The sequence below is a fragment of the Adiantum capillus-veneris genome, chromosome 29, assembly GCF_014529385.1.
Source record: "Adiantum capillus-veneris isolate H3 chromosome 29, ASM1452938v2, whole genome shotgun sequence".
Taxonomy (NCBI): Eukaryota; Viridiplantae; Streptophyta; class Polypodiopsida; order Polypodiales; family Pteridaceae; genus Adiantum; species Adiantum capillus-veneris.
In genome coordinates, this window is record NC_140959.1 from 53,084,553 (window position 1) to 53,109,693 (window position 25,141).

At 41.4% G+C, this 25,141-nt stretch overlaps 1 protein-coding gene across 1 annotated transcript in view; it reads right to left on the reverse strand.

Annotated features, from left to right (window-relative positions):
• LOC147419197 (uncharacterized) overlaps window positions 1–16,879 on the reverse strand; it is a 39,393-nt gene extending 22,514 nt beyond the window's left edge. Inside the window, exon 1 of the mRNA XM_086505785.1 lies at window positions 15,867–16,879. Within this exon, the coding sequence (XP_086361911.1) occupies window positions 15,867–16,879 (1,013 nt within the window). The remainder of the gene's footprint in view (window positions 1–15,866) is intronic.
• Window positions 16,880–25,141: the final 8,262 nt, after the last annotated feature.

A 25,141-nucleotide genomic window follows, 5' to 3' on the forward strand; every position in this document is an offset into this window, starting at 1 on the left:
TCGGAGAGACTACCGTGATGGTGTAGTCACGTCGTGAATCCGGTGAGGGAGAAGCGCGTAGCGAAGAGGATAAGACTCTCTCTCTCTCTCTCTCTCTCTCTCTCTCTCTCTCTCTCTCTCTCTCTCTCTCTCTCTCTCTCTCTCTCTCTCTCTCTCTCTCTCTCTCTCTCTCTCTCTCTCTCTCTCTCTCTCTCTCTCTCTCTCTGGCTCGTACGACACAGAATTAATATTCAAAATGTTGTTTAAAAATGGTTCTAAGGTGACTTTTATACTTTAGTCACCTTAGATCAAAAATGTACATGGGGTTCTCTTACTCATTATTACAAAGTGTGAACAAATATGAGTCCTGACTAACTGATTAATCTTTACATAACCCAGATGAATGGATCAAAATGATAAGACTTCTTTGACATAAAATGGGAATTTGATATACTTTACAAGATGGGCTCATTACAACAGTTGGACAAATGGGGCTCCAACACTCCCCCCCTCCTAATTCATGTCTACCACGACATGATCGTCTTTGTCTTCATTGTCGTTGTCGTCTTTCTTGGTTGATTTGATGTAGAAACGCATCATATCGCATAGACTCGCTTGCCATTAATGGGCCAAAAAATTTTGACTTGTACATGAAGAAGCCTGTGTAAAATGCTTCTTTGAAGGTTTGGAGATGGTAGCTTGGTAGAAACATTAGCCGTCTGAAATAGGCATACAATACTGGCTCTGTAGGTGGCCCACTTAGATCGTATGACAACTCTGAGATGCTTCTTTCGGTATTCATATACTCTGATGTCCAGCTTTCTGAAAAGACTGTGAGACAGGCCAAAAAGGTTCGAGCTATTTTACATAGCATCTTGCAGGATAGGTCGGGAGAGCCTCCGAATTATGCGATGGCGCCCTGAAGGGTTTTCACCATGTAAGAACCGGATATTCTCTCACCCTCTGCTAGCCCTGGCAATACTGGATAATTTAGCCATGTTGGATTTCTGCTCTATAGTGCTTTATGTTGGCTGTAGGTGTATGTTCGGAGAGTTGGGCAAAAAGTTCTGTCATTCCTCAGCTCAGGCGGTGCGTTGACTAAGTGGATCAGGTTATTAGGATGATCCAAGAGCCATTGACGCCTCCACTTTGGCTGGATGTCTACTATTCTGTTTTGCTGTTCCCGATCCTGTACTTCTCCTTCGAACACTGGCACTTGTGCTTCTTTTTCGAGCTGCCGTTGATGTGTTAGAGTTTTGTATTTCAGCAGAGCATATGGTAACATAGGGGCATTCCATTCCTTCCGTAGCTCTGCTGCTGTTTTGCCTAATCTGGAAAGCCCTTGTAGAATCTCCTTTTCTAGTTGCATTGCCTTGTACCATATCATCTCTGATTGTTTTTCCATCTGCTCAACCAGCCTCTGCTCTTCCAATCTCGTGACTAACTCTTCTTCTATTTCTTGGTCTTTGGAGCCAGTTTGATCATTCTGTGTATCTGGGGCCTCTTGTTCATCTGATTCTTCCTCGTACTCATCTTGACCCCCATATACTTCGGCGAGTCCAGCCAAATTCGTTGTTGCTTGCTCCAGGTGCACTCGTACCTGTCCTTGGTGTTGCCTTGCAGTTTGTAGACTTGCGATTTGCGCAGCCATTGTTTTACTATTGATTTGTAGAGCTTGAAATTCCATTTCTTTTTTAGCGGCAGACTCCTCTAACTGTTTTAACCTAATGTGCAAGTTTTCATTTTCTTCCCTAAGTGATTTGGAAACAATGCTTTCCATTTCACTGTCAGGAGCTGGTCCTTGTTGCTGTTCACTTTGTAAGTCTGAAATTTGCCTTTGTAGTTGATTTTATGCTCTAAGCGCACTTTCGGCTATCATTAAGTGCTGTTTTCTTTCCAACTCCAGCTCCCTCCTTAGTGCAGCCACTTCTTCTTCTGGGTGGACTACCGGTGTTGTTGGTAGCGACGTTTTTTGCTGCTTAGCTCGTTTGATTTCCCTTGCTTGTATATTTGTTACTGCTCTCAAATCTTTGACTTCAATTTGTAAGTCATCGATGACGACTTGCAAACTTTTGACTGTCTCCAGCGCATCTTGCTTTTCTTTTTCCAACTTATGGATGTGTTCATCTCTGTCACAAACATCTTCAAGGAATACGTTGATTGTATCTTCGCAAATGGCATTGAAGTCTTCAGACTCCTATAAATTGTCTTTGAGGAGATTTACTGTGATTTTGAGCCCCAAGATCTCAGCATCTCTGATGTTGATCAGCTTTAGAGTGTCCTCCCTTTGCTCCTGCAGTCTTTGAACTTCTCCATGGATTTATTGTAACCTCATTTTGTTGGACCTATTCTGATCAGCTAGCCATTGACTGTGCAGTCTTGTTCGGTTTAGTATTTTCTCCATTGACTGCAAATCTTCATCTATAGTAGCTTCCAGCTCAATTTCTTGAGAGGAGGAAGCTTTATCTTTTGTCTAATCCACCTCCTTTTGCTTGCCTTTATCACTTTGTGATATGGTTCCAGTGTTTGGGCGACCATCTGTTCTTTCTTCTTCTTCTTCTTCTTCTTCTTCTTCACTGGTTGGTGTATGAACTCTCTCATCACGATGTGAGCTTTCTGAATGCAAAGTAGAGTCAGCAGGTGGGGTAGATTTCCTCTCACTTGTGTCTGGCCTTGGAGATGGCGGTGGTGTTTCCTGATCTCGTGAAGTTGGCCTCAACTGATCTCTCAAAGTTTGGAGATCCTCCTCTTCTAGTAGCAATTCTGGTTCGTCCCTAGCATTTCTTTCTTGGATGTACCTCTCGAACCAGTCCAACTCAAAAGCTGGGTTGTTTCTATTCTTCGTTCTCAGTGTGTAAGTGCTACTAGAAGGTTTCCAAGTGGCACCTACATCGCCTCGTAGAGATATCTCTAGAGCAAATCCTTCTAGCATCCTTTCCATTTTTGCTATCTTCTGCAACCTGGTGTTGTTTTCCATTTCCGCTTTCCGCTTCTTTAGTCGGGCATCTTCCTCTTTAGTTCTTCTTTCTTCTTCCATCTTTTCTTGTGTACTTCTTGTTACTCTTTCCAGCACGCGTCCTCCAATGGTGTTAATAGAGGCCGGTACTTTCCCTTGTGATCTGTCTTCGATATTCTCTCTTAATACCAGTCAGTCGTTCTGATGAGGGGCAGGTGGCAACTGATCTACCGCGCCTATGGCCTGGTATATTACTCTGGTTAGGACTTCTCCTCCTGCAATGTAATTTGGTATGTCCTGCCTTAGCTTTGTCATTTCTTCAAATAGATATGACGCGTGATCTATATAGAACTCATGGGTCATTTCCATAGCCCATGTCAGTGTGGTTGAGATGCTCCCGTGTGGTGTAGTGTATCTTGGCGGTCTTTTGCTGTAGCTCAACAAACACTGACTGTAGATCTGTGTCAGTTCTCTTACTTCCGGGTTTGCTATGAGTTCGAAAGAAGGTAGTTTGGACTTTTGCAAGTAGACTGTGAGGTTTTTCCTTCTTTCTCTCATGTTGGCTCCTTGATCGGACAACTTCAATGCCTCTTTGATGATCTCTTTGGTGATCTGGATCTCCATCACTTCATTATCTATGCCTGCCACTCTGCAAGTTCCATCTTCTTGGATAGTCTCAATTAGATGTTGTACCCTTTTGAAATCTATCCCTACTAATGGTAGTGATACAAAGTTCCACAAGCCAACTTTTTTGAGCCATGACCTTTGCGGTGATCTTTTCAAGTAATTTTCTGCCTCCTTAGGGATCATCACTGTATCCACTAAATTTCTTTTGTCATCCACATATGAACCTTGATAGATCTGAAAGGCTGCTGCCTGTTGCACGTCTGCAGGTATCCAGGTGGCTGCTGGCTTTAGGAAAGTGGGTAGAAGTGCATAGGGTACTGCACCTTCCGTTGCCAGGTTCTTGCCTTTTCTTTTTCCCGGAGAAGCATCCATAGATCCTGTATTCACAATTAACAGTTAATGCACAAACATAGTACTGCTCTTCTAAATTGATTACCACTTAATCATGCATCTAGATGAGCCTTCTTAGTCCCAAGATTAGTTAAGGTAAAATGTTAGCAGATAGACAAGCTCTTCCATTGTGCGACTCTGGCGGCTTCAAATTAATGTTGTTGGTGAAGGAGAACAAGTCCAAATGCCTTGAAATTTTGTGTGGTGTATGTTCACAGGGCATGTAAGGTCACTCTATTAGCCCAAACTGAAAATCTTTTCATTTGCAACTTTTTCTCTGTCTATCTCGATAGACTAGCCTTTTTTTGACAAGGGTCCTACTTTGCAGTTTTGCCTCCACCAATTGGTTTCTCATACCTTGCACATGATCTGATCCCATTTTCACCTCAAATGAATGTCAAGTGACCCCTTTTTGGATCAACTCCCATTTTTCCAGATTCCTTCTAAGGAGATGTTGGTCTATCTCCTTCATTTTGTGTTGTTTTGGGCTCAAACTTAGTGGGTAGCTCACTTGCATCATGTTGAAGCCAATTGTTAATTCCAATTTTTGATAAGATGGCCTAGTATCCCTCTGCTTAGTCTATCGCGATAGACTGGTACTTAATGTCAATTTGTCATTTTTTGTCTCTGTGATCATCTGTCTGCCTTCTCCCAGTTGATATAAGGTTTCTTGACCCCTCACATGTGAATTTTAGATGTCTGCCCTTGAGATGTCCTGTTCTGACTCTGAGTTGTCATCATGTCTTTCTCAGCTTGCCATAGGAGTCCATCCTGTCACCAAATTTGGTGTACTACCTTCATGTGCTGCCCCAAGTCTATTTTGTAAAATCTTGAAAAGTCTTTCCCCCAATTATTGGTGTAGCAAGTCTATCGTGATAGACTAAGTTATTTGGCCAAAACTGATCCCTCTTGCACTTTGATTTGATAATGGTGGTTAATATTCCTTGTTAGCACCCCTCATGAAGCCAAAGTCAAAATTTCCTTGTCTAATTGTAAATTCAAGTCTATCGCGATAGACTAGTACTTGGTCATTTTTACCAGTTTTTTTTTATGTTAGTTGACCACAATGGTGTTAATAGGCCCTCCTAGACACACACATCAAGTTTTAATCAATTTAGAAGAGTGTACTCCCTGTTTGCAACACTTAGCTGTTCCTGGAGTCGTAGTAGACCACTTAGGTGATGGTCGTCGTTCCTTTTGGTCATTGTATGACTCCGGTTGTCTTTTATTTCCTTTTGACCTTTGATCCAAGCAGTCAGTTGTTGTTTTGGTGTTTACAACACCAAGAACGACCATTTGGACATCTTTATGGCATGTTGCTGGCATTTGCCCTAGTGGAAGAGCTTTTTTCCTGAGTGGACACATTCCATCTCGTAGTTGACCTCTTTTGGATGTACCTTGTTAAATTTGGTGTTATTTTGTCACTTGGTTGGCCCGTTAGAGTATCGTGACGCTTTGTGCGGTTTTCGTCAGATAGGGACTTTAGGCTCCGTTTTGACGAACTTTTTCATGGTCTAATCCTTCAGTCGGTTTGTCGAGGTTATTGGCTTGCTGTCTATGAGTTTTGGCTCATTTCCGATCACCTTGGTTCAGTTGCCCTTTTGCAGGTCCTGTGAAATTAGGGTTTTCTGAGCGGATTCATTCGCGCTTTCCAAGGTCATAGGCTCGATCCCTAAGTTATAGGCATTGTGCCTTTCAATTTTGGTTCCATTTGGTGGCCTCTAGGTCTCCCTAACAACCGGTCTTGTGTATGTGTGCACAAGTTGTGATTGTGATGCCGACGAGGTTTTGCGACTAACTGAAGTAAACAACACTTAGAGTCAGTGTTGACGAGCGTACCTCTCATATCTAATGTCGATCTAGTGATCGTGTGCGATGGATGAGCTTCTGGAAGTCTCAACTGCTATAGGGAGCTCTCTCTCTCACTATGGAAAATGACTCAAATGAGAGATTTCTAGCCTAGCCTCTCTATATGTAATCGAGACTCCGACACCAAATTTTCCCATCTTTTATCTGTGGCCATAACTTTTTGCGAGATGCGGTTTAGGCTCGCAAATTTCCTGATTTGGACTTCGGTTGCTCCAGTTTTATCATTTTTGTAGATTTCTCTTGTTGAAGGTCCCTTCATGACGGTGGTCATTTTTCCCTGTCACCTTTGCAGTCCCTATTTTTTGTGTGTCTTCTTTACCTTGCTCCGATTAGGCGTCTCTTCTTTTGTGTTTCCATCTGGATTACGGATATTTTTCGATAATTTTTGCTAGAAAATGGCTAAAATAAAGCAAATAAATCCGAAAATAGAAATTCTAACCTATAAAAATACCAATGAAAAGAAAAACACTTTGTAGATCACTTTTCTCTCGTCTATGTACATTCTCGCTCATTATCGTCAACCTTGGCCTATTTTTTGTTGTTTTTAGACATTTTTTGGCCAGATTTGACTCTCTTTATAGTCTATACACATCCCTAGGGGCTCATGAATGATGATTTGGTCCCCAATTCTGATTAATTACGAGGGAATATTCTTTTTTCCAAAATCACACAATAAAACGCAAAAATGGTTGAAAAATTGCTCACAAACATTGCCCTCTAATATATGACATGAGTCTGACATGAGTCCGCATTTAGAATGCCTCCCCCCCTCCTAGTTGGAGTCCTCCCGGACAACAGGGTATCGTCAAGGGTATGTGCTATGCATGGGTGTGAACTCGTGCTAATGCAAGCCTTGTAATATAGCCCTATATGCATGTGCAGTCAATGCATGTAGAAAGAATTTATGCAGTGTAAGAGGAAGGTATAAGCGATTCGCTTATTGGCATTTGTCATTGAGGCTTCCTGTGGTAGCTTGAGTTGGCTGGCAGATTTTCTTTACGAGTAGTTGTAAATCTGCCACTCTTTGTTTGATTGTTTTCCACTGGTTTTGAATTGGCGTATGTGGTTTCTTTGAAGTCGATATTGTCATATCTGGTGGAACATTCTTTTTTTCTGCTTTGATGACTTGGGTCTTATAGATCCTTGTAGTTTTTGTTGTTGATTCTGTTTGTTTCCTCGTGCTATTTGCATGATGTGGCTTCACCTTGACAGTTGTAGATAACTCCTCGATTGTCATCTTTGGCCTCCCTTCTTGTGTTGTTGGCCCGTTTTGAATTGGCAATTTTGGCCGCCATCCCAATATAATCCGTTGCGTATTCGACAGATTGACTATGGTTCTTTGAAGTTTTGTTGGCTTTCAGTGTTTTGTCTGTTCTTCTCACCCCTTTTTTATAGGAATTAGGCTGTCGTGCCTTATCCAAACTTTGTATTTCCTCTTTTGATGTAATTGTGCCTCGGTTAGCTCTGTACGACGTACCCAAACTTGCCTAGTTCACTGCATGGTTGTTGATTTTTTATAAGACGTTGCTGGACTTGTAAACTATGTTTGTTGTTGGGCAGATCTTTGCGGCTGTATTGACTTTTTTTTCCTCCTCGACATGTATTGGTTATATGATAAGAAGGGTTCTGGAAAGTTTTCATTTCTGAACAGTGCTTCATTAGTATCCAAATCAATGAATACCCTGTTAGCTTTCATCCATGACACTGCTAAGATACACGGCATTGCTGATCTACTTGGTGGCAGTACATGGAATTTTGTAGTGTACGGGTGTGCCTGCACTGTGATTGGTATTACAATAGACCACAACATGGTCACCTCATCACCCGATGCTACTTTCAACCGGTGTGTCTCTGGGATCGTCCTCATTTGTCCAAGTTTCTGAAAGAGCTCAAAGCTGATGACACTCATTTTTGCTCCAGTGTCAAGCAATGCATAGATTTCAACTTGTTTTGTGCCTGCATAAGCTTTTATGTAAGGACTACACCACGTATCTTCCAAGTCATCAATGATGCTATCTTCCTGAGCCCTAAGGTCTGTCATGGTCTTTTCTAATTCGTTGCTTTGTATATCCGCTTCGATTGTTTGGGATGTTGAAAGAGGATATTCATCAGTCATCATTGGGGTGACCATGTTTATTGTCCTGAGAAACTGCTTTCGTTTAGCAATCTGTTCCTTTGCTTCTTGTTGTGCCTGGTCCTGAATTCTTTGTTGTTCCTGTCTATAGGTTTTTCCATAATGCAGTTGAAACAACATTTCCGGTGTTAAAGGTAGATGATATTTTTTTAAACGACACCCACTAATCCAGTTCGGCATTTCTTTTCTATCTAGTGTCGACAGTTTTACTGCTCCGCTGGACGATATTTCTTGGATCAAATAAGGCCCCATTCCCCTTTTCTTTAGCTTTTTGGCATGTTGTTTAAGGGTGTATACTAAGACATAGTCGTTCGTTTTAAAGTCCTTGTTCTTGACATGTTTGTCAAAAAACTCTTTCTATTGTCTTTTTTTTGCATATATGGCGGCTACAGCATTGAGTTGTAACTCGTCTAATTTTTCAAGGTCCTCTAACCGTTCTGAAAGTTCATGCCCCGTCCAGTCCAATTGTGTGGCTACCCTTAGTGTGGGGATCAAAAAGTCAATAGGCAATATTGCATTTAACCCATATAACATATTAAATGGTGTAGCATTGAGTGTTGTTTTATATGCAACTCGATAAGCCCACAATGCTGAATAGAGCATCTGATCCCAATCTGTTCTTGTTTCACTAACCAGTTTCGTAAGAACTGTGCACAATATTTTGTTGGTTGCTTCCGCTTGGCCATTGGCTTGTGGATGATAGGGTGCAGATTTGAGATGAATTACCATAAACTCATTTAAGAGATGTTGGATAACTTCATTTACAAAGTGTGTCCCTCTATCACTCACCAGCTCGATTGGAAGGCCATAACATGTAAACACATATTCATTTAAGAATTGTGCCGTGGTTCTAGCGTCTGCTTTTGTTGTGGCTTTTGCTTCCACCCATTTGGTCATGTAATCCGTGGCCACTATGATATATTATGCTTGTGAACGATACGCTGGTGGAGTGATTGGACCAACAAAGTCCAATCCCCATTTAGCGAATGCTCGAGCACTCATCATTGGTCTTAAAGGCATTTCGTCTCTTTTAACTGGTACCTTAGTGAGTTGACATTCATCACACCTTTTCACGAATTCTACTGCATCTTGAATCATGGTCGGCCACCATATACCTGCAACCATAATGATTTTTACGGTTCTCTCTGCTAAAAAATGACCTCCTGCTATGCCTGCATGAGCTTGTTCCAATAATGGAAAGTAGTCATTTTCATGAGGAACTAACCTCAGCTGGTCATCAATTCCTCTTTTATACAATTGGTCACTAATGAGGGTATACCTATTCGCTTCGATTTGTAAAGCCTTTTGTCTGGATTTGGACCAATCTCCTGGCAGCTCTTTATTAGTCAAATATTCCACAATAGCATGACTCCATGCGGGTGCTAATGTCACTTGGTATAATGTGGCATAATCCACAGTGATATTGGATGTGCAAAAGTCGCATTTCTTGATGTAATTAGCTACATTGCCTGCCATTCCTGGCCAATACACTCCAAGTCTTCTTAATTGTTCATACATCATCTGATTTCCTCTATGGAATCCCCCTGTTTGTGTATGGGCCTCCTCTAGATACACTTCGTACTCCTCTTGGCCTATACACAACCTTAGAATTTCATCGTTTCCATGATGGTACATTCTTCCCGCAAGCATTGTGTAATTTCGTGCTTGTCTGACGTCTTCCACCGTGTGTTTGTCGTCAAGATTCATTCCATATGCCAGCAACAAAATAATTTTCTCTGACCATTTCGGTACCATCTCTATATTAAACAGGTATGCGTCTGGGAGATCATCATCTACCCCGGTAGCTTTTTCGCCATGTAGTAATCGAGAAAGGTGGTCTGCTCTTTGATGAGTTTTTCCTTTCTTAACTACTACCGTAAAATCAAACTCCAGGAACACAATGAACCATCTTACAATTCGTCCTGTGTTACAAGGTTTGTTTACTAAGTACAAGAGTGCCTGATGATCCACAAAGAATGTGAATTTGTTAGCGAGTAAGTAATGCCGAAATTTCTTTACCGCATATATCATACCCAATCCTTCTCTTTCAGTGGTAGTATAATTCTTTTCTGCACTGTTGAGTTGTCTACTAGCATAACTGATTGGAAAATCGTCTTACCCTCATCTGGTTGTGCTAATATACAGCCTATTGCAAATGCCGAAGCATCTACATGTACATGGAAGATCTTTGACCAATCTGGTGCTTTTAGAATTGGTGCAGATACCAGTGCCTCTTTTAGTTTCTGGAATGACTCCTCACATTCATTGGTCCAAATGAAGAGCGTGATTAAACTATACAAGGGTTTTGTTATTACAGCGTAGATGTAGATAAAACGTCGGTAGTATCCACAATGTCCCATAAATGATTGTACCTCTCGTACAGTGTTTGGTCTTGGCAATTCTATGATCACCTTTACCTTGTCTTCATCAGTGGTAATTCCATTAGCCGACACTATGTGGCCTAAGATTTTACCTTGTCGTACCATGAATACACATTTTTCTGGGTTGAGGCAAATCCTATACGTTTTGCATTTTTTGAATACCTTTCTAAGATGATCTATATGGTCTTCTCTCAATAGAGAATAGACACACAAGTCGTCCATGTAAATATCCAAGAATTTTTTCAAGTATTCTTTAAAAGCGTGTGTCATTAATCTCTGAAATGTGGTTGGAGCATTGGTCAAGCCAAATGGCATTACCCTAAATGCATATATGCCCCATTCTATTGCAAACGCTGTTTTGTATTGATCTTCTAGTTTGACCCCCAATTGGTTATAACCAGAGAATCCGTCCATAAAGCTATAGGCTTGCTTGCCTGCTACTCGTTCCAGGACGTGTTCAGTGATAGGAAGAGGGTAGTTGTCCCTAATTGTTGATGCGTTTACCTTCTTGAGATTCACACACACTCGTAATTTCCCATTTTTCTTGGGTACCACCACTATCGGGGACACCCAGTCCGTGTGCTCTATCTCATAAATAAATTCAACCTCCATAAGTTTGTCTATCTCCTCTTTTATCCTTTTGGCGAATGTCACATTATACGTGTATGGAAGTTGTTTGCTTGGATTTGCATCAGACTTCAGAGGAATTGAATGTTCACAAATGTTAGGATCCACTCCCTTCAAATCTTTGTACGACCATGCAAATACATCTCGAAATTCCTTAAGTGTTTTGATCAGTAAGTCCTCTTCTTCTCGACCTAGATCTGTGGCAATGTAAGTGTTAGGAAATACGATGTAGCTAAATAGATAATTGAGTAGATTACTTAATGGAGAGAGACAGATTTATATACACGAGATTATAGAGTAGAGAGAGAGAGTACACACGATATACGTGGTTCACCCAATGTGGGCTACGTCCACGGGAAAGCAGCCACTCAATGGCTTTAGTACTTCAAAACAAGAAGTAGTTTACAAAGGGATTATACCCTTAATGGAGCTCTCGCCTTGCTTCACTCTCACCACCTCACACTCACCTTGTTGCATCAACTTCACACTATGAAATGTGTGTAGAAATGGCCTCCTTTTATAGGCCAAAAGGGTTGCCCTCTCTTATGAGAGACAGCCATGTGTAGCCGCCCTTGTGCGAATAAGTCCAAATCGGACCCTCCAATCCGCCCATGTGTGGCCGCCCTTGAGAAGACAAGTCCGCTTTTGAATTTGGCCACCGGCCATTGAATTCGGCCACCGGCCACCGGCCATTGACTTCCGACCACTGGCCATTGAATTCGGCCACCGGCCACCGGCCATTGACTTCCGACCACCAGCCATCGGCCATTGACTACCGGCCACCGGCCAACCGACCGGTTGTTTTCCGACCACTTTTCGGCCGCCGTCCGGCCATAATATTCTGGCGAAAAAAAAGTCTCGGGGGCCTCCACCCCCGAGGCCTTTAAAGTTGCCCCTGATTCTTGTCTGTGAAAATTTTGGTTTCCGGTGAGTGATTTTCCTTCACGCACGATGGCTTCTCCTCATAATGGGGGCCTTATAAATGTACGCTTTTACCACAGAAAATTACAAGGGTAAATCAAGCTCCATACTTAACAGTAAGCAGGTCGAGGATTTTCTCCTAGCTCTGCTAAGTCTATTTTCTTGGCGTTCTCTGGCCCATCGTAGAACTCGTTTGATTTAGGCTCCCTCATTGGTTGCTGAACCACCAATCTTCTTTCCTGAATGGTGTACTTATAATAGTGAGGAGGTACATCTATCTTTTTACTCCCATCACTAGTGTTCGTTCCATCGCTACTTTCCATTTCAGTTGTCCATACATTTTTAATTTTTTGTTTCAACTCATTGTATCTCGTTTTCCGTTCAATTTTTGTCATAATTGGACTACCACAAACATTCAGTTTTTCTATTGCAACTCTTTTTTTTGCTTTGCTGGTTTTCTTAGGTTTCAACAGTCTGGACTTAAATCCTGAGTCTTTAACAACCTTAAGAAATCTTCCTGACACTTTATCCTTAGCACAATCAACAGCATGAATGTTCATAAGGAAATGTGTCTTACACTTAAACTCCAGCATGGGTCTCAGCTTAGTTGGTGGACTGATATGGTGTCGTTTACTCTTGTATCTTTTTTGGCGTCTCTCACTTTGGTTTGGGAAATTCTAGAAGACGTCATTGTATTGATCTTGATTGTCGTCTCCCTCTGTATTTTTCGACTTCTCGTCATCCGCGTTATCCTTGTTTTCACTTTGATAAGAAGAATCATAAAATTCTTCTCCCTCCTGCTTGATTTCTTTAGTGGGGATGTCCACATAGCCCACTATCTTAAGCTCAAGTTTCGTTTCTGTTTTATTGATCCTCATATTCTCAGTATCTCCATCGTTCTCGTCCTCCTCCACAATTTTGCTCAACATGTAGTATGGTATGATATCGTAGCCATTCTCATCACAAAATTTGGTGGGAGTGACTTCATTGACGCATACATCCAATGTAGCCAAAATTTGAGACCATTCTAGGGGTTCGAGCTTCTCTTCAGGAAAAGGTTCTCGTATATATGAATCGTCTTCCAAGACCCTCTCTAGTTTCCTTTCATTGTGGTCAAATTCACTACATTGAGATGCCCCACACATCCATATCTCCTTTTTCTTACAAAGCCACGCTGGGACTTTTGATCCACTAATGGTGGCTGAGTCAAATTCTTCCACAGGGGTTCTCGTGACATCATGGTAGCTATGATTTTTCATGTTTACGCGTGTAGTAGTTTCAGCATGTCTTAGATACAAATAATCATACCGCCAGTCCTGCACCATTTTGAGTTGCCTCATGAACAGCCTACCAAGGATAATTTCATAGTTGTTCTTCTTGCCGAAATCTACTATGGCAAAGGTATGTTCGTACTCTATGCCACAGGAAGATACCACAGTTGCCTCAAGAAATCCTATAGGCCTTTCTATGTGCCCATCCGTCAGTTGCAATTTCATTCTAGTTATTCGTATTGCTGGTTTTCCCCATTTTTCCCATAGCATTTTGGTCGCAATGGCAATGCCAGCTCCACTATCAAGTATTGCCTTAGTCTCTATGCCGTTATACTCAATTGGTAGGGTTGTGTTGCCATCTTCACCTTCACAATACTCTCCTACCTTGTTGAGTGGCACTGGTCTAGTGTTGACTCTCTTCGGTTCTGTGTCATTAAGCTCGGTTTCGAAGAACTTAAGAGGTCTCCTTATGCCAAATTTTTCAATACATTTGCCCACTTCCGTCCACATGCTTGGCCTAATTTTTAACAATTCTGCCAATGTGATTGTACACTTGACCGGAGTGGGACAAGTCTGTCAGGATTTTAGTGTCCAATTGATTTGACCCGCCTATTCTTTGAGAAGGTACTCTTCGAATTTCTGACCTTGCCTCATAGTCCCCCATATATGATGGCAAAGTTCTGAGTGATTATGGTTTGCTATCTTCGGATGCAACTGAACCATTATCCCCTTGAAATGATTTAACGTCTAAATCCCATGGAGGCTTATTCAAGTTCAACTCCGAGAAAGGCGCCGACTCGACTGGTTTTGTCTCATATTTTTCTTGAGCTTTTCGCATCGTTTCCCATAGCTCTTCAGGCCAATTTTCTTCCACAATAGGGGAATATGGTGTAAGATCTTTCAGTGATTCATCAGTGCTATTAGGCACGTCTCTTGCATCCTCTACATCCGGCAAGGATTTAACGTTTTCTATCTTGTCGGATATCCTTTGTTCGGTTTTGTGAGGTGTTTCATTGTTTGGTGGTTTGATTACTCTATCTCCCGCTTCCATAGGTGGAGGCTCCAGTAAAGCTTGTGCAGTTTCAATCAGCTGTTTGCACATCTCTAGTCTCTGTTTTCCTATCTCTGGATATGGATATGTCATCCACCTTTGCTCTAGAGTCTGTCTGTTCTTCAATCTTGCTTCGTATGCTTGCAAGATTGCATCTAAGGGTTCATTGATCTTATCTACCAATACCGACCCTCCTGAGCTTGCACTTCTTGGTCCCTCCGTTGATTTTAGAGAGTCGGACTCTCTTTGCTATTTAAGGTGCTCTCGAGCTATCGTTAGCTTAGCTTCTACATCTTTTTGTTTTCGCTCACGTCTAGCTTTCATTTTCGCTCTTCGTTCTTTCCAAGGATTATCACAACTCACGCTAGACTTGTCAGTCTTGATTTCTTCTTGATTTTCAGCGTTACTCTTGGGCTGATTGTCATTTTTCCTTGTTTGGGCTCTCGTCAAGACCTTAACAGAAATCGGACTTTCGTTTTCTGACCCTCCACTGGAAGGCAGCGCTCCCAGCATATTCAAGGTATTTTTTGCTCCTTTGCTCGGGTTTTTAGGGCAATCAGGGATCAAGTGAGTAATTCTACACTCCGTGCAATATGCATTGACCCTAATGATTTCATCATGAGGGCAGTCCCTCAGCTAATGGTCTCCACCACACTTGTAGCATGGTCCTTTAGGCTGTTGAGGTGCTCCTGGAGCTCCTCTTTGTTGGTGTGCAATTCTTTGCCCGCTCATGTCTCCGTTGTCTATGAACAACAGTGTTCTTTCATCCATGCTATATCGTCCTTCTCCCGCTGCCTGTGCAGCAGTTGGTGGTCCTGTATTTCCTATCATGCTCCATGGTTCTGGTGTGGAGGGTTCTTCCGGTGGATAATAGACAGAGCTCGCTGCATATCCATTAGGCTCGTCGTAGTATGCGTGCATAGGTACCAAATCCTTCTCATCCGACTCAGTTACTGTGGGTGTGTATCTTATGCCGACTGGTCGTAATCCTGGTAGGGGTGGTTGTTGTCCCAACACTGGTTGTGGTCTTTCTACACCTACAGGTCCTGGTAGGTTGCCTGTCTGATATCTAGGCATCGGTGGGATTTGAGGGGATGTCGCCTGAGCTTGCGGAGCATATGGTCGTTCTCTCACATATCCCTTGTTATAATAACACTCCTTCGTCCCATGGTTTGTCCATTTTTGTTCAATCGCACACCATTTTGGTTGTTTAGCTTGTGGTTTGGAATACAAGTTAATATTTTTAAGCACTTCCTCTACAAGCTGCTCTTGGCTCACCGCTACTTCTCCTTTCAGTGTTGTCTTAGCAGACTTGCTTCCACTTTGTTGCGAGGAAGAATCATCGTCAAGATCCTTGAACTCACCTTCCTTGTAGACCGCACAATTGTCCACAAGGTATAGAGCTTCCTTGGTTAAATCGTTCAACGTCGTGCTCCTTTTCATATGTAAGTCCTTTTGAAGATCTGCATTCCTTAGTCCTTGAATAAATATAAGCATAAGTCTGGACTGAGTTGGCAGTTCTTCCACGGGGCAGAACTTAACATATCTTTTTAGTCGGAGGGCTGCCTTTCACACAGACTCTCCATCTTTCTGTTTGAATTTATGGATTTGTGAGACTGTATTATGAGCTATTCCCCTTTGTGAGAATTCCTCGATAAACTCGTCAAACACTTCCTCCATAGACTCAAAGTCCCTTCGCTCCACCGAGTCAAACCATGTAGCAGCATCATCCTCTAAGGTTAAACCGAATCCTACAAATTGGGTAGGAAAGTCTAACACCTCTTCAGCTCTAATTACGCGCACAAAGGCTGCTACATGATCTCTCGGATCCCTGCTTCCCGTATATTTCTTGTTTACCCATTTTTGCACTTGAGAAGGTCTAATTCTACGATGGTCTACAAATCTCATCTTGGGATCTCCCCATCCTAGTCGATGTACCTCCTCTGGTGTTCTGTAGTGGCCAGGTTCCTCTCCCAATGGTGCTCCTAATCCATAATTTCTAATAGTTCTCGCGAGAGATGGTTCATCTCTCCGAACTCGTTCTCGGGGTGTTCTTCCAGGCTCAGTTGACCCCTGAGTCTTTGGCTTACTCTCTCCTTGATACTGTGCATAGAGTGGTGGTTCTTGTAAATCCCTTAACCCTCGTGCGGTTTGATAACCCTCTCGGGTTCGGTCTTGTTCTAATGTAGCACTCTGTCGAAGCCATGCCTGCAATGATGGCTGAGTAGCTGGTTGATCCTGGTAGTTGGACGTCGGTTGTCGGGTAGAATGTGAGGTAGTGTCATACTCTTCTGAAAAGGGATTTGTCGACTTGCTAGGGGTGTAGGTGGCTCTTGGTACTTCGTTAGGGCCATAGGTTGATGCTCCCGGAACTGTTGCCTTTTCAACCTCTTCTGGGAGAATACGTTTGTATTCTCTCCCATATCTGTCAACAAAAACAATATCCTTCCCCATAGCAGTTTCATAAGAAAATAAGTAAAGAACCTTGTCTTTGCTTAATTCGTTTGGGTAGGGTTCCTTGCATCGAAAGTAAGAGACTATTCCCTCGCTTTCATGCTTGTAAATCCCTACATTCTCATTATAGGTTGGGACCCTGGTTGTTTTCTTATCATACATAAAAAGCGCTCCAGGTCGATCAATGTTAGGAGGCGGTTCTTGGGTTTCTGAAACCATTTTCCCTTTTGCCACGTTATCCCTATATCTGTTGTAATCCTCAGGGTTACTCACTATCAGATAGTGGTTCCCCTTTTCGTCTCGGAATCTGTCTCCGTCATCATAGACTCGAATTATCTCTAGTCTCTGAGACGGTCTTTCTTCAATACAAATACACTTGCGTCCCCCATAGTCAGAATAAACTAAGGCTCCCCTCGAGTTAATTCCTTCCAAGAAGATTATAGTGAACTTGGTTTCGTTTAAAGGATGTAGGGAGGTGCTCCCCCCTGGCATTGGTCCTTCACCGTTGAAACCTCCTGGCTGTTGACTCCCCATCATGAAGAAGGACTTTCCCAACAAAGTGTGAGTATCACTACCCTCTTCAATGATTGGCGCTAATGGGTCTAGTCTCGTCTGAGTTACACTCTCTTCGGTGGACGTGGTGCTTACTTGACTTTTGACACTTTTAGCTCCCGACTTAACAAAGGCTCCTGAACTTAAATACATAAGAATGAAAGTTGGGTTGCAAACTTAAAGCTTACCTGGACTCCTTCTTCCTGTGTGGCTTTGTGATGATCTCCTTCTAGGATCTACACAAGGATGGTTAGTCTGTTCACAAGGGTTTTCCCTGAATTACCAAAAAATCTTTCAAGTATATACAGCAACCACTTAGTCAGTCTTCTGGTGGTCCAATTTCAAATATGAAATGATGGTTGGGATCTATATAGAGAGTATGTCCTAGCAGTATAGTCACAAATTTCAAAATGTGTCTGAATCACTACTTTCTTAGTCTATCGTGATAGACTGACAATTTTCTCAGCACAAGTCAATTCAAAATTGTGACTTTACCCTTGAGTTCCAGTTACCCTCTATAGCATATCCCTCAAGTTTTATGAAGTTTGGACACTTGGGTTGGGTTTTGGTCCCATTTTAGTATTTCAGTCAGAGCTTGATTCTCTATCTGAACCTCAGATTGACCTTCAGTGATCTAAATGCCTTGAATTTTGGTGTGTCTGTTATATAGGCCCTGTTAAAGCTCTCCCTAGGGGAAATTTGAAAGAAAAGTTCCCCATCAGCAGTTTCCCTGGTCTATCGCGATAGACTTGGCATTTTCTCCTTTTTTAGCATTTTTCTCAAGTTTTCTCCATAGTTGGTTCAGCCTCCCCTTGTGTAGTGCATTGACCAATTTTGGCACTGTTTGGACATTTGGTCAAAGACTTCTTGCCCTTGTCTCTGAATTCAGACTCTAAACACCAGTTTTAAAGTTTTGTGGTCAAGATGGTGTTCAATTTCACTCAATTTTTGTGAGTACCCTTGTATTGATGTGTTAAACCTGTGGTATAAAGGTTTTTTCCTTGTTGCTAGTCAATCACCACCTTCATCAGTCTATCGCGATAGACTAGGCAGAGAGCAATGGGGATTTAATTTTTTGTCTGTTTTTGCATAGTCTTGTTCCCTGTGCCCATATAAGTCTATCCCCCAAGTTTTATGAAGTTTGGACTTATTTTGACCTCAAACTCAAGCACTTCACAAATTTCACTTTTCTCTGACAATTCACAACTCCATTGCCCTTGAAGTGATGCAAATTTGATGACACTTCATCTTAAACTTGTGAACATCAGTCGTACCTCATGGCACAGCCAGTTTACCCTAGGCTAATGGTTATATCTCCTCTTGGCCTCTTTAGGTTCACTTAGTGTTTCCTTATGACAATCACCTGTTTCTTTTTTGTTGGTTTTGGTCGCAATTTTTATGTTTTCTCGAGTGTTGGATCACAAATTTCAATGTCGACTTTTTTCACCCCCTTCAAGGGTATATGGGGTGGGTTTTGCTTTCAAGGCAAGCAAACAACCTTATTGTTTCTTCTTTTTTGTTTGTTTTTTGCGTTTTTACAGCGTTTTTCTACTCTATTTCTTCACAAGTATAACAAGCACTCAAAACCAAAAACCATAACTCCACATTATCCTACTTAACTAAATCTAACTAGTCGCAGACCCTCGGCAAGACACAGGCTTCCTCGCTATCCACTAGACCTCAGGATACTCTATCCTGGATCTTGTTCTAAAAGTTTAAGCCCTCTCTAGTCAAAACTAAAGTAAGCTAACCATCACACGAGTGGCGTAGATCTCCCTACTTAAGGTCTTGTGTCCCCGGCAGCGGCGCCAATGTTTTAGGGCTTGACTACTCCCCTGTTCATACTCAAGAGCATGACACAGACAACATACTTATCATCTGATGATACGACTAACCCGTAGGTGCACGTAGGCAATCTCGTTAGCTTGTCAGGCTGAGACCAATCTACACATACGCACTTTTATGATGCATCAATCATTAACTCTGGTAGAATGCAACCCACTCTATCCCTAAACTCTCATAACACCATTTACACTTCCAATGAACTCGGAATCACATCAAACTTACTAGGCACCATCCTCTCACTAGGATATACTTACCTATAAGTCTAATCTCACCAGATTTGAACCCTAGTTATCTCAAATAGAGTCGCGATAGACTAACATGTCATAATTCAAAAGTGGACGAAACTTAAGTTTATGAGTATCTATGTGTAGCTAATCTCTTTCTCATTCCATAAAGCACTTGATTTTTGAAAACAGACACTGTTTATGCTACTTACAAGCAAAACAAGCTCGAGGAAGGATCGATCGTGAACAGCTCGAAAATGTGAATGCGTGGCATGGGCGCGTAGCTCTCGGAGAGACTACCGCGATGGTATAGTCACGCCGTGCATCCGGTGAGGGAGAAGCGCGTAGCGAAGAGGATAAGAACACTCACTCCCTCTCTCTCTCTCTCTCTCTCTCTCTCCCTCTCTTTGGCTTGTACGACACAGAATTGATATTCAAAATGTTGTTTAAAAATGGTTCTAAGGTGACTTTTATACTTTAGTCACCTTAGCTCAAAAATGTACATGGGGTTCTCTTACTCATTATTACAAAGTGTGAACAAATCTGAGTCCTGACTAACTGATTAATCTTTACATAACCCAGACGAATCGATCAAAATGATAAGACATCTTGGACATAAAATGGGAATTTGATATGCTTTACAAGATGGGCTCATTACAACAGTTGGACAAATGGGGCTCCAACACATCCCCATGTAATCACTTATGTAAACGGCTTACATGAAATACGGGATGGACACAAGAATGTGTAGGTAACGATAGTTTGTAGGCACGATCACCAACTAGCTTAAGTATTTTGAAAGGCCCACAATATCTTGGAGATAATTTAGGTGATGGCTCAGCTTTCACACTTTTTTAATACTCTGGCACACGCAAAAATACTTCTTCCCCTTCCTCAAAGGTAACTTACTGACGTTTCTCATCAGCGTACTTCTTATACGGATCCTGCACTTACGAGACATTCTGACGAGCGAGTTTCAGTATATCCATATGGTCTTGGAAAAAATCCTTAACCTGCTGGATTTTTTCAGTTGCCAACCCCACCATAATGGGTGACCTAGGTTGAATACATTGAGGCGGTCCGAGGCGGGCAACAAGAAGAGTGGACTCTAAGCACTTTTCTAGGCTCCCGTACTGCTCAATTGGGTTGGGGTTGGAAAAAACAGCAAACGCACACACAAACCCGCAACCTAACCCTACACAAATTTGGGGCACCACCTAGTTTTGGATGCGAACTAGGACGCATAGAGAGAGAGAGAGAGAGAGAGAGAGAGAGAGAGAGAGAGAGAGAGAGAGAGAGAGAGATAGTGCTTAAGCTTCTTTGAAATGTTCAACAGTGATCAAGCAAACACAATTATATATGTAAGAAAAAGAGGGAAGGAGGAAGGGGTGATTGTTGCACTAATACCTTCTTACAAATCTGTCATGACCAATGAAAGTGAGATTAGTATTTGTTCAACATAGCTTGAGTAAATTACATGTCCACAACACATCACAAGAAAAGCCACCCCAATCACTGTCTTAAAGCCAAGGGAGTCCTCTCCACCCTGTCGCCCTCTTACAGTATGTGGGATTTATGGCTAAATTGATGACAACACCCAGAGACAAGCTATCAAGAACTTTAAAAAAAACACCAAGACACTTACACATCATTGTTGTCTATTACTTTACGTTGGAAGAGAGACAAAGTATCCAAGCTTACTCCAAATCCACCCTCCTTGATTCAGCAAATGTTGGGCTTACACTAGTAGGAGAAATGATAGATTTCCTACTCTTAATTGAATGATCACTCTCTCTTACAATGGCATAGAGTTCCCTTGCTAATCACCCCTAATACAACACATGCATATGCATAAGACAATGAGCTTTCACTCAAGAGCTCCTTCTAGAGAGGTTGAGCTTGGATTCTCAAGCTATAGCATAGTGCTCTTGCTTATGGCTCCCCTTTTTGTGCTAGCTACACCCTCCTTTTATAGCAATTTTGAGGGCTAGGGTTACTCCTCTAACCATGGTTGGGTTAGATTTTCAGCACTTACCTATTTTCTTTTGCTTGGAATTATCAAGAAGTTGGTGGGGATAGATGAAGAAGAGAGAGAGGAGAGAAGTGGAGGTGATAGGATTTTTCATAGTAGGTTAGTGTTAGTAAATTAGTAGAGTTAGTATTTTTATTAATTTACAAATGGAATTGGATATTTACAATGGAAGTATCCATATAGGATACAAATAAGGAAGAAAAAACTCTTAATAGGTAAGAAAATATGGATTTCTTACAATGTTGATGCTCCAAGTGTCTTGAGTAGGGTCAATTTTGACGCTTGTTGATGGTCCACTAGCTTTGACGGTACGTTTTTTCTCCACTCTTGACCTTCCTTGGAAGCCAAGGTAAGTGAACATGAGTAATCAATCACCATGATGCTGCTGTCTTTCAAGAGAAGAGGCTGAATTTTGTGGTTTTTTTCATAGATATGGGTAATATGGATGAGGAAAAATTAGACTAGGTGGTCAATTTTGGAATGGAAGTGTGAAGAAGTTAACCAAGTGCTAGAGGATATGCTACGCGTATAAGTTAGCAAGAAAGAAACAGACTGGGAAGAATATCTACCTCTTCTTGAGTTTGCTTACAACAGTGCTAAGCATGTCACGATTGGATTTAGTCCTTTCATGCTCATGTATGGTTTTCAACCTAGGTCACCAGTTATAGTGGGGTTGGCAACCGAAAAAATCCAACAGGTTAAGGATTTTCTCCAAGACCATATGGATATGCTGAAACTCGCTCGTCAGAATGTCCCGTAAGTGCAAGATCCGTATAAGAAGTACACTGATGAGAAACGTCGGTAAGTTACCTTTGAGGAAGGGGAAGAAGTATTTTTGCGTGTGCCAGAGCATTTTGAAAGTGTGAAAATTGAGCCATCACCTAAATTATCTCCAAGATATTATGGGCCTTTCAAAATACTTAAGCTAGTTGGTGATCGTGCCTACAAACTATCGTTACCTACACATTCTTGTGTCCATCCCATATTTCATGTAAGCCATTTACGTAAGTGATTACATGGGGATGACAATGTCATTGACCAGCAGATTCTGGTCGATTTCGTTGAACCTCCTACCCCACTGCATGAATCTAAACAAATTCTTGACTATCATTATTTACATACGCGTCATCATGTATGTCGACAAGCTTTAATCAAGAGAAAGATCGATTTGAAGAAGGCGCCACTTGGGAAAACATTAGTGCTCTTAAGAAGAAGTTTCCCACTTTTGTTTTGGAGGACAAAAACTCTCCTTCAAGGGGGGAATAATGTCAAGACACTGGTCCCGTAGGGCAAGGCTAGGGGGTCACGGAATACGGCCAGGCGGCTGGGCTAGAAAATGTGGACAGGGGATCCGTTTAGGGCAAGAGGCTAGGAGCCTGCCTATATAATGGGAGGTTGGGAGGAGGATCTCAAGGTATACCAACCAAGTCAACGATTAAGACTCCAAAATTAGTGCTAAGCACATCATGACAGGATTTAGTCCTTTCATGCTCATGTTGATAGCCGTTTTTTGGCTTTCCATTATTGCCATAGTAAGCTACCTCATCCTATCAAATCACTCAAACATTTTGGTTATCCCTACCATTTCACTGTATATAGGTGTGTGTGAGTTAGGGGACTTTTCCCATATCTTCTTAAAAAACCCTTAATTAACTAGTCACTGGGCTAGTTGAGCCAAAAAAAAAAGAGTATATTATGGCCCATTTGTGTGTAAATATTTCTTTGTATATAGGGCTAAATGAAAGGATTTTTCATAATTATTTTGGTATTTATTTAAATATTTCTACCTATGGTGTGTTATTTATGCTATGTACATTGACTCACCATTACCATATTTTTTCTTACCATTTTGCATACTCTTTATTCCATATAAAAATAATTTCATGCAAGCTTCTCTTATTTTTGGTGTAACTCCATCCCAAAAAAAAAAAAAAACCTAGTTCTATTTATGTGTATATTTTTTCACTATTGTGATTTTTTCCTTCCTACATCTATTTTCTATTACTCTCATAAATTAGACCACCAAAAATATTCATCTTTTTTTGGTGGACTTATAATGAGAGAGATTTATTTTGACCCCTTTATATTTTTTCCACCTATATTATTTATATTTGACATGTACATATTTTTTTAGACCCCTCAATATTTGATTTTCTTAGTTGTACTATTCACGTATATCATGATCTCAACAATATCTTCAATTATAGACCTACCAAATAAGGTCAAGGGTATGTGGAATGCATGCATACACCATGGCGGGCTCACTCTTGGAGCTATTCAAGAGAATCATCCAAAGAAGGACCTCACAAGGATTTTGTGCAGTGGAAAAAAGCAGTTGGTTTTGCTGAATTTTTAAAGATCACATGCTCCTTGAATTTGAAAAGGTGATACAAATAAAATTTGTAGCTCGTGAGATAAAATTTCACCTCAAATTTTTTCATATTTTTTTGAGCTACGAGCTGTGAGCTATGATTTTATTGGTTGATCCCAGTTTGCCCATGCTATGCAGCCACACTCCCTCTTCCACTTTATCATTTTCCTCTTTCACACACACTTCTCCACTCATCATCCCCACCTCTCTCACCACTCCTCTCTGCACCCTACTCACCTTCTTCTCAACCTTGAAGAATAAGAGAAACCATGGTGAACTCATGTCTCCTACACACACTTCCATTCCAAAATTGACCACCTACTCTCATTTTTCCTCATCCATATTACCCATATCTATGAAAAAAACCACAAAATTCAGCCTCTTTTCTTGAAAGACAGCATCATGGTGATTGATTACTCATGTTCACTTACCTTGGCTTCCAAGGAAGGTCAAGAGTGGAGAAAAAACGTACCATCAAAGCTAGTGGACCTTCAACAAGCGTCAAAATTGACCCTACTCAAGACACTTGGAGCATCAACATTGTAAGAAATCCATATTTTCTTACCTATTAAGAGTTTTTTCTTCCTTATTTGTATCCTATATGGATACTTCCATTGTAAAGATCCAATTCCATTTGTAAATTAATAAAAATACTAACTCTACTAATTTACTAACACTAACCTACTATGAAAAATCCTATCACCTCCACTTCTCTCCTCTCTCTCTTCTTCATCTATCTCCACCAACTTCTTGATAATTCCAAGCAAAAGAAAATAGATAAGTGCTGAAAATCTAACCCAACCATGGTTAGAGGAGTAACCCTAGCCCTCAAAATTGCTATAAAAGGAGGGTGTAGCTAGCACAAAAAGGGGAGCCATAAGCAAGAGCACTATGCTATAGCTTGAGAATCCAAGCTCAACCTCTCTAGAAGGAGCTCTTGAGTGGAAGCTCATTGTCTTGTGCATATACATGTGTTGTATTAGGGGTGATTAGCAAGGGAACTCTATGCCATTGTAAGAGAGAGTGATCATTCAATTAAGAGTAGGAAATCTATCATTTCTCCTACTAGTGTAAGCCCAACATTTGCTGAATCAAGGAGGGTGGATTTGGAGTAAGCTTGGATACTTTGTCTCTCTTCCAACGTAAAGTAATGGACAACAATGATGTGTAAGTGTCTTGGTGTTTTTTTTAAAGTTCTTGAGAGCTTGTCTCTGGGTGTTGTCATCAATTTAGCCATAAATCCCACATACTGTAAGAGGGCGACAGGGTGGAGAGGACTCCCCTGGCTTTAAGACAGTGATTGGGGTGGCTTTTCTTGTGATGTGTTGTGGTGTAATTTACTCAAGCTATGTTGAACAAATACTAATCTCACTTTCATTGGTCATGACAGATTTGTAAGAAAGTATTAGTGCAGCAATCACCCCCTCCCCCTTCCCTCTTTTTCTTACATATATAAT